Source organism: Globicephala melas, chromosome 13 (assembly GCF_963455315.2).
Source record: "Globicephala melas chromosome 13, mGloMel1.2, whole genome shotgun sequence".
Lineage (NCBI taxonomy): Eukaryota > Metazoa > Chordata > Mammalia > Artiodactyla > Delphinidae > Globicephala > Globicephala melas.
In genome coordinates, this window is record NC_083326.1 from 2800634 (window position 1) to 2818771 (window position 18138).

General features: G+C 43.2%; 1 protein-coding gene across 2 annotated transcripts in view; it reads right to left on the reverse strand.

Annotated features, from left to right (window-relative positions):
* Positions 1 to 18138, reverse strand: part of EPG5 (ectopic P-granules 5 autophagy tethering factor) — a 126935-nt gene that overhangs the window by 63518 nt on the left and 45279 nt on the right. For both annotated transcript variants that reach the window (XM_030867834.2, XM_030867833.2), the window contains exons 17-24: positions 14472 to 14612; positions 7228 to 7372; positions 6802 to 6999; positions 6304 to 6414; positions 4787 to 4909; positions 3620 to 3786; positions 2579 to 2800; positions 425 to 548 (exon numbers count right to left, since the gene is read on the reverse strand). In XM_030867834.2, coding sequence (XP_030723694.2) covers positions 425 to 548; positions 2579 to 2800; positions 3620 to 3786; positions 4787 to 4909; positions 6304 to 6414; positions 6802 to 6999; positions 7228 to 7372; positions 14472 to 14612 — 1231 coding nt within the window. The remainder of the gene's footprint in view (positions 1 to 424; positions 549 to 2578; positions 2801 to 3619; positions 3787 to 4786; positions 4910 to 6303; positions 6415 to 6801; positions 7000 to 7227; positions 7373 to 14471; positions 14613 to 18138) is intronic.

The window sequence follows — 18138 nt, forward strand, 5'->3', positions numbered from 1 at the left end:
GTAAGTCATCTCCAAAGGCAAACAAAGGTGAACTCCCTATCTCCATGCTACTAACTTTCTGTACAACATATGAATCTTAACAATCTTAACAAATTCTTACACAGTTTTATGGGAGTAGAGATGACTGCTTAATAAAATTGTTCAGCTGCTGACGATTTAAAACAAGGAAGAATACAGTCAGAGAAAGGCTGTGTTTACGAGGCTGTAGAAGGTCCCAGAATGAGCTTCAAGCCTTCAGGTGAGGCCATAGTGGGGTCAGAGATTCAAAAGGAAACACTCCTACAAAAAAATCACTTATATGTTGACAAAACCACAAAAACAACGACCATACCAGTGACCCGATTTCCGTATCAACAAGTGGTTTTACCATTAGGTTATAAAAGTAACCAATTCAAATTACAGAGAGACATTGCCATGGTTTTACCTGCTGATTCTGCATCACTTTTGCTAGCCTGTGAATATCATAATGCTTTGGCAGAGAAGGGATATACGTATCTCCTTTTTGAAAATTCTCATCTTCTAGCCATAATATATATACATTGAAGAGCCTAAAAGAAAAAAACATAAATACATAAAATACAAAAAGATGTGCAGGCAAATGAAGTTTCTTACACCTCTAGGCGCATTGGCACTAAAAGATAAAAGTTTGGAAGCACATAACACAGAAAATATTTCCAACCACCACACTCCCAAGAAGGGCCAGCAAGGGAGAAAGGTCACAAATCATTTAAGTACGATGCAATAATTGCTAAAACAAAAGGTGTGAAGAAAGGGCTCTGTGAACTCTATTACTAAAGAGGGTTAAATACAGTACACAGAAAAAAATAACTGGAGAAGGTGACTTTAACACAATCCAAGGATCTGAATTTCATGCTTTTCTTTCCTGGACAATCAGTCACAGTGAGCCTTGGTGCTTGGAAAAGTTTAGATAACATTCAAATAAACACCTTTTCTGTCTTTCAGAGAAAACATTAAAAGCCATTTTAAACTTATACATTGGAAGAACCTGCCAGCTTTAGGCTCAATGACAATCCCTGCCTCAAGGAATCACAAATAGAACCCATAGCATGTATGCACCCTGTTCCCATGAAGAAGGAACAAAAGAAAGCTAAAAACAGGGGGAAAAAAATTCTCTATTTTCCGGTAAAAACTTTTTTAAAAATTTAATGATGCTTCCTTTGTTTTTATTTTGTTTTGTTTTTACAAGGAAGACAGTCCATTTAGCTCAGATCACTGGTATTTTAAGCAGTTGTTTGCAGCAACAGGTACCAGAGTAGTCTACAGCACACAAATTACAAAGTACCAGGTGGGGACCAGGAGGTGTGGCTGGGCTTTACTCAATAAAGTGGAAAAATACCACCTTTACCCTGGCAACAGTCTATGTAGGAAGAGACCCTGGGACAGAGCTTTGAGGCTCTTAAACAGGAGGGGCTGGGACGGAGCTCCTTCCAGCTTGACTCGGTTATATGTCTACTTCACAACATGCCAAAGGAGGGCAAAAGGGAACATCAAAGGCTTTCTTAGCTGATCTAAATGTTCAGAGATAAAGCCTTCCCAATGGTTATGCCCAGATAAAAATACATTTTCCTTCAAGCAAGAAAGAGACAGGGAGAAATGATTCTGGAGGCTGAGAGAAGCCCTAAGGCTTTGAGGTCAATCAAGCCTGAAGCCTGAGTGCTGGATCGAAACACTGGGTTTCCTCACCAAGACATTTGTATTCACTTTGTATTCAGAGTTCATTATTAAGAGCTGTTTTTATTAAGTCTTTTTTATTTTTATTTTTTGCGGTACATGTGCCTCTCACTGTTGTGGCCTCTCCCGTTGAGGAGCACAGGCTCCGGACGCACAGGCTCAGCGGCCATGGCTCACGGGCCCAGCCGCTCCGCGGCACGTGGGATCCTCCCGGACCCGGGCACGAACCCGTGTCCCCTGCGTCGGCAGGCGGACTCTCAACCACTGCGCCACCAGGGAAGCCCTATTAAGTCTTATTTATAAGACTAATATCTCGTTTACATCAAGCTTACAAATGAAAGGTGAAAGAACAGTGTGAAGGGGACACACACTTACCTCAGAGTTCTTAACCTTTTAGGGGATGCAAATATTAAGCCTATTTTTAGAAGCAGTTTTGGAAGATTATGAATCCACCGCACCCCAGGTGGATCCCACAATCCCCTAAAGGGCCTATGAATCTCACTTAAAGAACCTTGCCTGGGTCGTTTATTTCTTTTAGAGAACTATCCTAGCAGGCTTTACTAGTTGTTAACCTGCTTTATCACTTCTTTTGGTTTGTTTCTGTTATTAAATAAAGAAATAGAAGCGGTCACCAGCCCTCGGGTTTAAGAGCTTTCACTCAGACTCCAGGCACTTCACAGAGGTACATCCAAATTGCTGATTCACTCTCGTAAGAAACACAAAAGAGAAACATTACAAGATGCAAACCTATAGTCAAAACCACCTTCCATATTCAATCTAACAGGTTAAGAGAATAACATCTAGCAGCTGTAACACAAATCAAAGAGCCGGCACAAGTACCTGTGCTGCAAACAACAACATAAATGGCTAAATAGCCATGCCTCACCTCACGAGCTCCGTGTGCAGCTCTGGTGAACTCAGGTAAGCAGGGGTGCCAGCCTGGGTCGCTGGCAGCCCTTCACTGCCCTCTGCTGGAACTCGGAGGGCCTTGCTCGCAGCGTGGTGGAAGTCAGCCACCTCAGTCAGACGCCTCTTCATTTCTTTTAGCAAACTGATATGAGCAGGGCTTTGAAAAAACCTTCTTCCAATACAACCATCTACGGGTAGCCTTAAAAAATGCAAGCAAAGATCACAACAGGATCAACACAAGATGCTCTTTCTATGTGACACAAAATTACAGTCTGTTAAGTCAGTTTATTAAATTAATACATACCATCTCTACCTCAATGGTTATAATGAGGCTCCAACAAGATGGCACATATAAAAGCAGTTTTTAAAAGAACGAAATGCTATGCAAATTCAAGACACTGTCACCACTTAGAGGTACAGAAGACATTAAAGATAGTCCCTTTTCTTAAAGAACTTGCAATCTGGTAGAAAACAGAAGTGATGAAGAATCAACATCCGTATGTTTCAAAGGGGTGAGTTAAGGGAGTGCAGGTGAACTAGAAACAGAGCTGGAGCCAGACAGCGATGGTCAGTGACAGTGGGCAGCCACGGCCGGCCAGAGTCCCTTCACATCCAGTGGAAATGCTGGCCTCCCCCCAGGCACTGCCTGGCCTTTGTCCACAGCTGCACTACCCATCACCAGTCCCCTCGAACAAGCTCCACCATGGCCACACAAGCAGCCTCAGTTTGGGACAGTCTCTCCCTTTGCAGCTCCAGAAGCTCTCTGCTTAACCTTGCAGGGTCCCAGGGTGTTGTCTTCACCAAACTGGGTATGGGGGGTGGTAAAGAGAGAGCGGCCACAAGATACCCTGAACTCAGAAAAGGTCTAGTCTGATAGACGTGAAACAGGAAAGGAGGGAGGCTCCTAGCCAGACAATGACTCTAACTCCCATGCCACAGTGTGAGAACACAGAGCTGCAGAGCAATGCAAAGGTGGGAACTGATTCACAGAAACTTACTACTACTGTGGGTACCATACCCATATTGCGGTCCTGGGCGGTGAAGATACAGGAGGAAGAACTTCTGCCAAATGAGTGGCAGAAGAGGATGGTCAGAAGGCGTGACGAGAGCCTGGTGGGCCCAACGATAAATGAGCAGCCTCTGGAGGGACGGGACGATGGGGAGTTTCAGCTGAGCCTGGGCTTTCTACAAAAGAGGCAGGCTTTGAGCAACCATGTAATGACCACAACTGCAAACAGTCACTTCCTAAGTGATTCAAATGAAATGCTGAACATGGTGTTTTCGATTCAATAAGAAAAAAGAAAAGTCATATAAACCTTACTTCTCCAACCCGCTAGCTAACACTTTAACCTTAGTAGCAAGACATGTAGGGCAGCTTTTTTTCAAGAATTTCACAGACCCCGGAATTGGACTGGGTCTTAAGCATCACCTAGTCTAATCTCATTTCCATGCCTTTCCATTCCTTTGCATGTAAAACACTATAGGGCAAGAATAATATAAAAGCCAAAGTAAATTTTATCAACCTCTTGAAAATAGAGATTTTTCTTTTTTGGCCACACTGCATGACAGGTGGGATCTCAGTTCCCCGACCAGGGGTCAGACCTGCGCCCCCTGCATTGGAAGTGCAGAATCTTAACCACTGAACCACCAGGGAAGTCCTGAAAATTTAGATTTTAAATGGGCGTTCAAGAATGATAAATCCCTTGACAGGCTCTGAAATCCAAAAGCAAAGTCTATACTATAGGACTGAAAATAGAAGGTCTTTAATTCTAAAGCCTCATTCCAGTCTTTCTCACACTTTAGTTAGCCTAAGGATCAGCTAGGGAGTTTTTCAAAATAAATTACTGGTCCCACTCCAGACTCAGAATCCCAGAGGCCGGGGTCCAGGAATCCGATTTTTAACAAGCTCTCTAGGGGATTCTGATGCTTTAAAACAAAGGCAATCCCCTTTACACATACAATGAACACAGCCTCAAATTATTAGGTTGTGACTCTCAATGTTAAAAGAACCTTGGAAAGGAGGTATACACTTCAACTACACCATGTTAAGCATTAGTTTGGTTACTGTGCTTTCCAAACATTCGTAACAAAAGAAAACACAGAAGTCCAAAAGCTACAGGTGAACCCATCAGCATCAAAGTGTGAACCACCTTCTACCACTCAAATGCAGAACTGCTATTTGCACCTTCAGAGCTTGGTCAGGGGTAAATGCAGAGTTTATAACCAATTCCCCTTCAACAACTCTTCGGAGCTGGGAGTCTTCTTCAAAGATGGATTCCATGTTCAGGACTGTCCATGCAAACCAGACCTACAATAACACCAGGTAAAGAGGGGAATGAGCTACTAACTCAGACAGACAAAATACATCCTCACATTCCACAAATAAACATTACAGTTCCTAAAATTAACACATAGTTTTTATACCTATTTCTACTCTTATCACAGATATAAATTTACATGAAATAGGCCATTGAAAACTGTTAAATTACTTTAGAAAGGCTACTTTAGTAAAAGAAGATGTTTGTTTGCTCAACTTTAGTGCGCAGGTTCCGTATCACGAGGGACAGGAAAGAGGGCCAGATGTGAGCTCTGCCCTTAAGAAGTTTTGCATTCACCAGAGGAGACAAGACTAATATAAGTAACCATAATGTAAAGTGAGAAGTGGGAGTACTGATCAGGGATTGAGTGCTACGGGAAACCAGAGGAGGTAGGGTGGGATCAGAGAAGGTAATATACCAGAGAAGACTAGGCAGAGACTGGAGGGGAAGGCATGCCTGGGAAGAGAATCAGCTAGGCAAAAGATGGAAACTCCAGAGATGTGTGCAGATAACAGCATGGAGTGTGTTTCAGCTGGATCACAAGAGGTATGAGGAAGAGCAGGAGGTAAGCATGTGATACAAAGTTGAAGGATGTTACTACTAATTTAAGTGATAAAACAGAGACATAATGGGACACACAAAGTCTTGAGAGGTGGTGATAATGATGAAAATAATGCTGCGAATTAATGATAATGATGATAACTATAACAGCCAACACCTAGTAAACACTGTTCTAAGTGCTTTACATGTAGGTGCAATCATTATTCCCATTTGACTGTTGAGGACAAAGAGGTTAGCCAGCTGCCCAAGGCACAGTGCTAGCAAATGGCAGAACCAAGGCTGAACCCCGAGTGGTCCAGCTCCAGTGTCCACTCTTACTTAAACGCTCTGCCCTGCAGCTGGGCAGGCTCTGCAGTCAGGCAGCTGGAGTCTTATCATGAGCTGTCTGACCCTGAGCCAGCCACTTGACTCCATAAAACCTCAGTTAACACCCCTGTGAGACAGGAATAGCAACAGCACCACCTCAGCAGAGGGCTACTGTGAGGATTAAATGAAAAAGTATTCTTATGCATAGTAAGTGTTAACAGACGTTAGTTATTTTAGACTATTAGTAACGTAGGTAAGGATGATAACAATATTAAAGTTCAAAAAGATAACAGGGCTTCCCTGGTGGCGCAGCGGTTGGGAGTCCGCCTGCCGATGCAGGGGACACGGGTTCATGCCCCGGTCCGGGAAGATCCCACATGCCGCGGAGCGGCTGGGCTCGTGAGCCGTGGCCGCTGAGCCTGCGCATCCGGGAGGGGCCACAATAGTGAGAGGCCCGCGTACCGCAAAAAAAAAAAAAAAAAAAAAGATAACAAATGGTCCACAGTGGGTTTCCTACCTGAGTGGGTGTGGCCAAGCCCTCCACAAAGGAAGGAGTGATGTTGCCTGCCACGATCCAGCTCACCAAAGAAGAGAGCAGACTCCGGTCACAGTGGTAGCCCAAAGCATTCTACACCAGGGGAGCATGTGGAGCAGAGAGTGGAGGCTTTAAAAAACACAATCGATGAGCTTTTCAAGAATATCAGCAATTACCTTACTACGATGGAAGATTCTGGTAAGACACAGATTTCAATAATTAGTCCACCAGCAGTTACAATCCCAGGCTGCACATTATAGCCAAATGTAATGAGCAGCGCTCCTCCTGGGATGTCCTTCCTTTGGCTTTATGAGGATCTGCACTTAGCAGACTACGGTTACTGGATAAGACACTGTTAAGGCAGAGCTTTAAAAAGGCAGTGGCCACAGAGCAGTACTGAGAAGGGTGCATGTGGGGGAACCTCCTTAGAAGACTACTATCTAGCTGATGACTGAAAGATAAATTCTCTAACAGGTTTACCTTATGTTGCTGGTAGAGCAATTTCTGCACACAGTCTTCCTGCATCAGCTGAAAAGCTGTTTTACACAAATGGTCCATGAGGAAGAGGATGGGTTGTTCTCGGTACCAAAGTTGTTGGCTTATAAGAGCCTGAACCCAGAACTCCAATACGGCAACCGGGCCCACTTCATTGAGCTGAGTGCTTACAGAGATGTGGGCCTGCGGAGAAAGGGCTCAGGTGACGTGAAAGGTAATAACCAGCCTCCCATTTTTAAAACACTAATAAAATAATACCTACCTCCACTACAAAACCCAGATCTGTTGACCTTCTTGGTCAAAAGCACTGTGCCAAGTGCTTTGAAATGACCAACACATAGACATGTTAGCACAGGGGTGTCTGATTGGGAAGGCGGGCAAGGGTGTACTTAGGGCTGACAAGGTCCTGACCTGGATCATGCTGTTGAGAAGCTTCACGTTGTCTCCATGGCTGGCTCCTGTCAGGTGCTGTGCCACCTTGTGGGTGACCTGTTGCGTGACACCCTGAGGGACACCGATGTCCAAGTGTAGGAAGAGGAGGAGGTGTGACAGAAACCTGCCGAGCACATAGGACAACGCACTTTACCTTCCAATCGGAAGTCAACAGAATTTCCAGTGGCTAATTACTTATGAGAAACAAAAAATACTGACGTGTCCCATTTTTAAACCAAAGCTCTATTTAGGGATTCTGATAAATCTTCAGGAATTTCAGAAGAATAAAGTTTTCCAGTTTGACGTGGGTTAAATCTACCCATGTAGTGAACAGACCTAAGACACATAAACCCATGCAAGTTAAAGAGCATTAGAGGGAAAACACCCAAAGCGCTGCTCTATCCCCTCCCAACCCCCACTAACGAGAATAGAGATATCTATAGAATCACTCTGCAATCTTTCATGGGGTGTCAACTCCACACAAAGTGGCATATGGAACACTGCGGGGGGGGGGGGGCGGGCACGGATACCACCACATTTAAGTCACGGACGTGCCCTCGGTTCCCTGGGTGAACCAGGCTCCTTCCTCTCTCAGGGCCTTTGCCTCTGCTGGGTTTTCTGCCTGAAACACTTCCCCACATCTAATCTGGCAAACTCCTACTCATCCTTCCCATCTCATCTGCAATGTCCCTTCCTCAGAGACTTCCTGACCCCTCCCCGCCACCTTAAATATGTCTAACCCATTAACCTCCCTCATAGCACCATTGTTTTCCTTCGTGGCACTTAAAATTGGTAACTGCAGCCTGAGGACGTGACCCCTTCCTATGTGTCTGAGGGCAATGCCCAAACCGCCTGGCTCCCCATCGTACAGACGGTGGCAGCACAGAGGTTACTGCTGAGTGAGGGTGCTTCCCATTTCACAGGAGGTACAACACAGGCCAAACTCCACTGCAGTAGAAAGGGAAAGCTATGACAGGAGAGGCGCAATGAAGCCCTGTAAGAGTTCGGAGGACAGAGCTAGTGCAGGCTTTAGGGTGCAAAGGGAGAGATACAGAGGAGGAAACATCTGAAATGGAGCCTAGAAAGATTTACCTTTACTCAAAATTTAACAACTCCGGGGCGGGTGGGAGGGGTGGGATCAGCCCATTCAATCTAATTTTAAAATCTCTCAAAATTGCAAAAATCTAAAGACAATTTATTAAAATTGTTCCAGGCAGGCATCAAATTGCCTGTGTATCACTTAAGCCTTACACTCAGCTTGTATGAGAAATGGCATTATCTCATCATACAAATAAAGAAACAGAGGCTCTGAAAAGTGAAGGAACTCACCTGTGTTCACACTAGGAGAGCGATGGAGTGAGGACACAACTCAAGCCTGAAAGCCATGCACCAACCAGAACACAAGTGGTCCCAGACTCGCTCAGGGCCTAGAGTGCTAATTTTTCCAAAAAAGGTCCCTAGGCCCTAACCCATTCCTACTGAAGCAGACTCTCCAGGGGAGGAGCTGGGAACCCATATACTTAATAAGCTCCCTCCCGTGAGGGGAGGAGCTTCTCATCCCCAGGCAAGTCTGCGACACACTGTTTGAAATGACACACAATGGGAAAACTGTAGTGTCCCCCTCATGCCTTTGGACGTACTACCTGTCCCCTGCCATACAGGCCTCCTCCACATCAGGCCTCACCTCCCCCTTCCTCGCTCTTCAAAAGGCTCCAGCCAGATGACCTCCTCCCAGCTCCCTGAACAGGTATTTTTCTTCCCACCTCTGTGCCTTCACTCAGCTCCTCCCCAGCCTGGTCCTCTCCAGACCCTCCTCTCACCCCCTACGGATACTGAAAAAGCCCTGTCTTGCCATGTCCTCTCCACTGACCCAACACCTACCTGCACTCCGAAGCTCAATTAGAAACGCACCTCTTGGGACTTCGCTGGTGGTGCAGTGGCTAAGAATCCATCTGCCAATGCAGGGGACACGGGTTCAAGCCCTGGGCCGGGAAGATCCCACATGCCGTGGAGCAACTAAGCCTGTGCGCCACAACTGAACTGAAGCCCACAAGCCACAACCACTGAAGCCCACATGCCTAGAGCCCATGCTCCACAACAAGAGAAGCCACCACAATGAGAAGTCCGCACGCTGCAACAAAGAGTTGCCCCCGCTCGCCACTACTAAAGAAAGCCCACGCGCAGCAACAAAGACCCAACACAGCCAAATAAATAAATTCATAAAAAAAAAAGAAGAAACCCACAAAGTCATATTTGTGGGTCATCTCTTGCTTCTGTTCACTGAGCACCCTCTGTCTCCCTTCTGCTAACACATCCTCTCATTAAGGGAACTGTCCTTCCTCCATGCTATAGAGTTGTGGGAGAGAGGGTCTCTCAATACAGAATCCCTATACACCTTCCTCTCAGGACTGGTCAATCCCACTGGTCAAGCTGACAGGCTCAGGGAGAGCACATGAGTAAGTCACACCAATCGGAATCATTATAAGAAACAAGGATAAAGAAAAACATTTGCCTTTCCCATGGGAAACTAGCATGATGCCTGGTTCTCTCTGTAGCATGTACTTTCATTCCCCTGGAAAAAGTACAACTGAGAGAGAAGGCTTGAAAGAGAGAGAAGCAGGGCCAAGGGACCTGGGAGGGTAGATAAACAGAAAGGGAAATACTAACCCAGGGCCTCTCAGCTTTGCAACTATGGCCATGTTGGGACGGCAGATTCCTGGGAGAAGCTCTCCTGTGCACTGTGGGATGTTTAGTACTATCCCTGACCTCTGTGCACTAGATTTAAGTAGCAGCCCCCCTCAATCCCCTTACAACTCCCTCTCCCAACCACCTGCCCTACCTGCCCCACCCCACCAGGCTGTGACAACCAAAATGATCTCTAGACATTACCAAATGTCCCCTGAGGGTCAAAACCCCTCTAGTTGAGGACCACCACTTTAGAATGACCTGTTGTTATCAGGAGCCTTCTTCCCCAATCACATGAGCCAATACATTCCCTTCCTGGTAAAACAAGTGTGCACTGAATTTTCATCATGTGCAATTAAGAATCTTGATTCGTACCCATCCTTAATTCCTTCCCTCCCCCAGCAGCTATTTCTTTTACCCTAATTCCATATACCTTTACCATATACAGTTGACCCTTGAACCCACAGGGTTAGTGGTACTGACCCCCCATGTAGTTGAAAATTCATGTATAACTTTTGACTCCCCCAAAAACTTTACTAATAGCCTACTGTTGACCAGAAGCTTTACCAATAATATAAACTGTCGATTAACACATATTTTGTATGTTATACGTATGATATACTATATTCTTACCATAAAGTGAGCTAGAGAAAAGAAAATATTACGAAAATCATAAGGAAAATACATTTACAGTATTGTACTGTATCTATTGATACTGTAAGCTTACATCATCTGTTTACAAGATGAATCACCTGTCAGTACCTACATCAATACTGTCTTATATGTTATAAAACACTGTAGATGCTATACAGGCTAACATTACACATCAAAAACGAAAAGACAATGTGAAAAAGAAATTCATATTTATTTACAGGTAGAACAATTCCTGCACTGATAATGAAGAAGCAGCAATATGATTGCTTTATGGTTGCCTAGTATAATCAATACGATTGTTTCACGATCGTCTAGCCTATATACTAATGAATGAATCATTATAAAAATTTTGTGGCATAGAGTATGATAGTCATATTCATAATACAGTATTAGAAACACTGTTACATTTTTTAAAAAAACACTTATCTGTGATGACAGCCTGATACAGTTTCTCGATTACGAGAGAGGTATACTGTGCAGTAGTATAATTCTTTGAAAGCAAAGTTATAAAACAGTAAGAAAAATACAGTATTAATTTTATATTAAATATCTCTCACCCTATGCCTATGTAAGGATAGGCTACCCACTTCGATACCAGTCTGGCACAGCATGTGCTACATGATGAATACTTAGGTGATGATGATGATGATGACACAAAAACATCTCATACAGTCCTTGCCATACGGGTGCCAGATTTTCACACAAAGACACACATATACACAACAGGTAAGTTTATCAACTGTACAGCATGATGATCGTTTATTATGCATTAAGTGGAAGTGGATCATCATAAAGGTCTTCATCCTCATTAGCGTCACGCTGAGTAGGCTGAGGGGGAAGAGGAGCGGTTGGTCTCGCTGTCTCAGGGTGGCAGAGCCAGAAGAGGTGGAAGGGAAGGAGGAGAGGGAGGCACACCTAGTGTAACTTTATAGAAGTACATCGAAATTTCTGACTTCTTTGCTTTTTCATTTCTCCAAAAATGTTTCTATACAGTATCAATTCTTCCCCCGTTTGCTTTAGTTTCAGTGCTCGTATCATAGAAGTGTCCATGTCATAAAAGAAATCAAAATCAGTCTTGAATAATCAGAACCTTCTGGCAGATTGTCTAATGTTAATGTTTTCTGGCACTGCTTCTTCTACGTCTTCTTCCTCATGATCTGGCACCGGTTCAGAAGCACTCACGTTGATCAAGTCATCTTCTGTTAACTTCTCTGGTGTGGTGACTATTAGTTCTTGAATTTCTCTAAGATCCAAATCTTGAAACCCTTCCCCCACTCCCAGCCCCAACTTCTTTGCCATATCTACCAACCCTTTCATGATTTCCTTGATTGGTTTTGTCATAAATCATGAACTCATGCACATCTGGACACAGTTTTCCCCAGCAGGAATTTGTTTTGGGCTTGATGACTTTCATGGTTTTCTATAACAACAATGGCATCTTCAATGGTATATTCCTTCCAGACTTTCAGGATGTTCTATCAGGGTTCTATTCCATAGTGTTAACAATCCTTTCCATAGAGTACCATGTACAATGAGCCTTAAAGGTCCTTATGACCCCCTGACCTAGAAACTGAATTAGAGACATTGTCTGTGGGGGCAAAGGGACTGCTATGACACCTGCGGTGTTGAACTCGTGGGGTCTGTGTGGCCAGGGGTACTGTCCGATACCAAAAGAACTTTAAAAGGCAGCCCAGTACTGGCAAGGCACTTCTTGACTTCAAGGACAAACCATTTATGGAAACAATCAAAAAAAAGGGTTCTCGCTGTCCAGGCCTTGTACAACCAAGAGACTGGCAGCTGGTATTTGTCTTTTCCCTTCAAGGCTGGGGGGTTAACAGCTTTACAGATAAGGGCAGTCCTAATCGTAAACCCGACTACATTTACACAAAACAGTATAGTTAGCCTATCCCTTCCTGCCTTCAATCCTGGTGCTTGCTTCTCTTCCTTGCTAATAAATGTCCTTTGTGGCATTTTTTTTTTCCCCCAGAATAGGGCACTTTCATCTGCGTTAAAAACCTGTTCCGGGGCTTCCCTGGTGGCACAGTGGTTGGGGGTCCACCTGCCGATGCAGGGGACGCAGGTTCGTGCCCCGGTCTGGGAGGATCCCACATGCCGCGGAGCGGCTGGGCCCGTGAGCCACGGCCGCTGAGCCTGCGCGTCTGGAGCCTGTGCTCCGCGGCAGGTGGGGGCCAGCAGTGAGAGGCCCGCGTACAGCAAAAAAAAAAAAAAAAAAAAAAAAAAAACCTGCTCCGGCAGATATCCTTTCTCCTCGATGATTTTTGTAATGGCATCTGGGAACTCATCTGCTGCCTCCTGGTTGACAGAAGCTGCTTCTCCTGTTATCTTGACATTTTTTAAGCCAAATTTCTTTCTAAAATTATCAAACCATCCTGTGCTGGCATTAAATTCTTCAGCTTTAGCTCTTTCACCTTCCTTTTGCTTTAAGTTATCATAAAATGACTTTGATTTTTCTCTAATCATATTAGGGTCTACAGGTATGCCTTTCTTATAGCCATCCTGCACTCACACAAAAGCTACATTTTCAATATGAGATAAAACGGTATTTCACAAAAAGTACAACATTTCAGAGCCTGCTGGTGTAGCTGCAGTGACATCTTCATGAATTTCCTTTTCTTTTTTTTCCAATGGTTCCTACTCTGGATTCATTTATCTTGAAATGACAGGAAGTGCAGCTGCAGACTTCAATCTATGGTACATATCATGCAATTCAACTTTTTCTTGTAATGTCATGACTTTTCTCTGCTTCTTGGGAGCACTTCCAGAATCATTAGAGGCACTTCATATGGGTCCCATGGTGTTATTTAAGGCACCAAACACAATGAAAATGACGCGAGAGCCGCAAGAGGTCACTTTTTACTGTGATGCACAATTTACTGGAGAGACAAACTGCTCAGTCGGAGAAGATTAGCATCACAAAGCGTGTTAGGCGGATACTCAACACTTGAGCTCACTTTCATGGCAACAGGAGGTGGCTACAAAATTATTACAGTAGTACAGTATGCAGCTGTAATTTAATACTGCACCTTTTATGTCTGTTTATATTTCTCTCAACCATGAATGGCATCATGTATGGTCTGTGTTTGTGTGTGTAAGTTTTGATAAATTTTAACTTTTTATAATAGATTTGTGTATATTTTATGGTAGTAGATGATAGAATAGACTAGTATCTACATTTATTTAATACATTCATGACATACTTTTTTCTTAATTTTTTTCAATATTTATAGGCTACATTAGTTCATCTGTGAGTTTTTTCAAATTGTCACAAATCTCCAAAAAATTTTCCAGTGTATTTATTAAAATATATCCTCGTATAAGTGGACCTGCACAGTTCAAACACGTGTGGTTCAAGGGTCAACTGTAATGCAAATGCAATCTATACACCCTAGCATGGCCTTGCCAATATTTTGCTTCATAACTTTGTGATTACCTCAGAAGTCTTATTTTCTCCACAAGATTATCAGTGTCTCATGTGATGAGCACCTCCCCGTGTATCTTCTCTGCTTATAATACTGCCCCATGCACACTGCAATTAAAAGCAACGTGTTTCGCTATTGCTACAACAGCAAAGCCATTTGCTGCTCAAGGTCAGAAGCACTATTCCCAGTTTCATGGAAACCACCACCCTTTTCAATACTAATAAGCTATAAGCAATCCAAAATTAAATGACAAAGGGAAGTATCTTTCATGACAATAAAACTAGAATCATTATTAGAGTCACTGTTCATCACTCTGCATTCTAAAATAGGCAGGAAGTTTTCTGCCTCATAAAAAATACACTATTGAAATATCATTCCCTATATTATACTTGAGAAACCAGAGAACATAGTCATTTTGTACTCGCTGGGCTGTTCTCCACTTACTGCTCATTCTTTAGAAGGTAATACTGGCAAGGGTAGAACAAAGGCAGAATCTTATCCAGGACATGGACCACTGTTTTCAAATGCCTCGACTGGACCAGAATCCCCAAGAGTGGGATGCCTTCTGCACAGAACTTCTCAATGCTATGGAAAAAGAAAAAGGCAATGAGCATACGAGGTAGCCAGTTCATAAACTGATGTTCTTCCAATGCACTATCATACTACACGCTACCCAGATTATCTCAGGTCTCCAACCCATTTATGCATACCCAAACTTCACACAGAAATGCTAGAATCAGAACTCTAGAAGTACAAAGGAACTTAAAAGTTCACCTATATTATCATTTTATACGAAAGAAAGGTGAAGTATCATGGCCCAATTCACACAGTTTCCTGGTATAGGGTCAAATTGGAGACCCAGGTTTGCAAATTTCTAGTCCAGAGCCCTGGCCACTTTGCTTCTCAAATGGTGCTTCTTCTAAGAGTCATGGGGCTCTCATTGTCTACGTAGTCCCACAAGGTATTATAGCAAAGATTCAAAAATGAGCTCAATCTGTCTGTACAATCTGGCAGAATTTTTCTGAAATCAATGTGGCCTAGAAATTTACTTATTTTTTTGACTCTTCAGAGAATCTATCCTTAAGAAATAATCTCAAATATGGAAGAAAATATGACAGATGATCCATGTAAAAATGTAATTTTCAGAATTATTCATAATTGTAAACTCAGAGGCATAAATGACTTAATGTAAATTCTGGAAAAATCCATTCAATGGGAATATTACGGAATTATCTTAAAAGTATGCATATGATGGCCAAGGGCAATATGGAAAAATATTTCTGCTAAAATGGTACTAGGAAAAAACAAAACTTTATACTTCTAACTATAACTACTAGTAAAGGAGAGTTCTACTGTACAGACAGGGAAAAAACAGGGATAATGTCACACTAAAATGCTCATTGTGTTGGAGTGGTAAAAAAGAGTGGTTTTTTCCTCCATTTTCCTAATTCTATAGTTTGGTTACACTCCTTTAATTCTGGGGGAAAAAAATCTTTTCAAAAATTAAAAGGAATAATGCAAAGATTATGCCCTAAGGGAAACATTTACAATATTAGAAGTAAAAAACAAAGGATATATAAAATTATGCATATAGTACAGCTCTAAAAAAGATCCAAGGAAAACATACTGAATAAAAATAAACAGAAAAATAAGCAATGTTTTATTACAATGAGAAAGATTCTGGGTGATTTTTTTTGACTATTGTTCTCTGTATTATCTATGACTTTATATTCATGTACAACTTATGTCCTTCACACTCTGCCCCCAATCCTAAGCCCATTCATAAGATTGTTTTAAGTTAGTTCTAGAATCATCCCAGATGACCACAGTGGAGTTCAGCCCCAAAAAGAAACATTCTCACCCTCACACCCACTCAGGATTCAGGAATCAGCACTAAACCAGTATTTATTTTAGAGAGGACTCACAGCAGTATTAGTGAATAAAGAGCTACAGTTCCAGAATAAATATAATTAGAGAAATCATGAAACGATTAAGTTCAGAGTACTACACTCAAAGAATCCACATACCAGACACTGTTCTAAGCATGTTAAAGGTCTTATAACTCACTTAAGCCTCATAAAGTAAGTCTGATACTATTATTATTCCCATTTCATAGATGAGGAACCTGAGGTACAGGAAACTGTGAATGACACTAGAGCTACTAGAAATGATGTAAAGAGTGCCTTCCAGGGCTTCCCTGGTGGCACAGTGGTTGAGAGTCCGCCTGTCGATGCAGGGGACACGGGTTCGTGCCCCGGTCCGGGAAGATCCCACATGCCGCAGAGCGGCGGGGCCGTGAGCCATGGCCACTGAGCCTGCGCATCCGGAGCCTGTGCTCCACAACAGGAGAGGCCACAGCAGTGAGAGGCCCACGTACCGCAAAAAAAAAAAAAAAGAGTGCCTTCCAAAGGGCCTATATAACATCTCTCCCCTTCCTAGTACATCAATTCTGCCCTCTTTAACTGGCTTTCAAATTTGTCCATAATTACCTGGTGACCTCCATTCACCAACAGGAAACACAGGCTTCAGCCAGGAGAGTTTTGTCAACACTTCCCTTTCCCTCCCCCCCACCTCCACCCAGCCAGACAGATATCTGGTGGAATGAAATATGGAGGGGAGGTGGGGGGTGGGGAGGAAGAAATAGGTGAAGGAGGTTAAGAGGTACAAACTTCCAATTGCAAAATACATGAGTTACGGGTATGAAATGTACAATGTGGAGAATACAGTCAATAACTATGTATTATTTTTGTACGGTGACATATCGTAACCAGCCTTATCGGGTGATCAGTTAGAAATGTACAGAAATGTTGAATCCCTATGTTGTGTGACAGGAACTAACATAGTGTTGTAGGTCAGTTATACTTCAAAAACAAATAAACAGGGCTTCCCTGGTGGTGCAGTGGTTAAGAATCCACCTGCCAATGCAGGGGACATGGGTTCAATCCCTGGTCTGGGAAGATCCCACATGCCGCGGAGCAACTAAGCCCGTGTGCCACAACTACTGGGCCTGCACTCTTGAGCCTGTGAGCCACAACTACTGAAGCCTGCATGCTTAGCGCTCATGCTCTGCAACAAGAGAAGCCACTGCAATGAGCAGCCAACTCGCTGCAACTAGAGAAAGCCCGCGTGCAGCAATGAAGACCCAATGCAGCCATAAATAAATAAATATATAAAACAAACAAACTCATAGAAGAAGAGATCAGATTTGTGGTTACTAGAGGCTGGGGGAGGTGGGGGGTGGAGGGAGGGGAAATTGGATAAAGGTGGTCAAAAGGTACAATCTTCCAGTTATCAGATAAATAAATACTAGGGATATACTGTAATGTACATGATAACATAATTAACACTGGTGTACATTATATATAAAAGTTGTTAAGAGAGTAAATCCCAAATGTTCTCATCACAAGAAAAAAAAATATCTTTCCTATTTCTTTTTTTTTTAATAGATCTTTATTGGAGTATAATTGCTTCATAATACTGTGTTAATTTCTGCTGTATAACAAAGTGAATCAGCCATACATACATACCCATATTCTCTCCCTCTTGAGCCTCCTTCCCATCCTCCCTATTCTTCCTATTTCTTTAATTTTGCATCTATATGACATGATGGATGTTCACTAAACTACACATTTCATGATATATGTAAGTCAAATCATTATGCCATACACCTTAAATTTATACAGTGCTGTATGTCAATTATATCTCAATAAAACTGGAAGGAAAAAAACAGAAATACCTACAAAGTACAAGTTCTGGAGATATCAAGACAATGCCCCTACCATGTCCCTACCATTAAGGAACACACAGTCCCAAAGGAGGAGGAGAAACGATTACACCTTAAGCACCCAGCTCAGAAGGCACAGGTGCTGCAGGGCAGGGGTGGGTGGCCCTTGGGCAGAATCTTCAACACCGTGGGCACTGATCACCAGGGGAAGGTAAGAGTCACTACTCTGCTCCTTAGCCCAGGACATCTCTAATTAATAAGACTCCTGGGCTTCCCTGGTGGCGCAGTGGTTGGAAGTCCGCCTGCCGATGCAGGGGACTCGGGTGCGTGCCCCTGTCCGGAAAGATCCCACATGCCGTGGAGCGGCTAGGCCCGTGAGCCATGGCT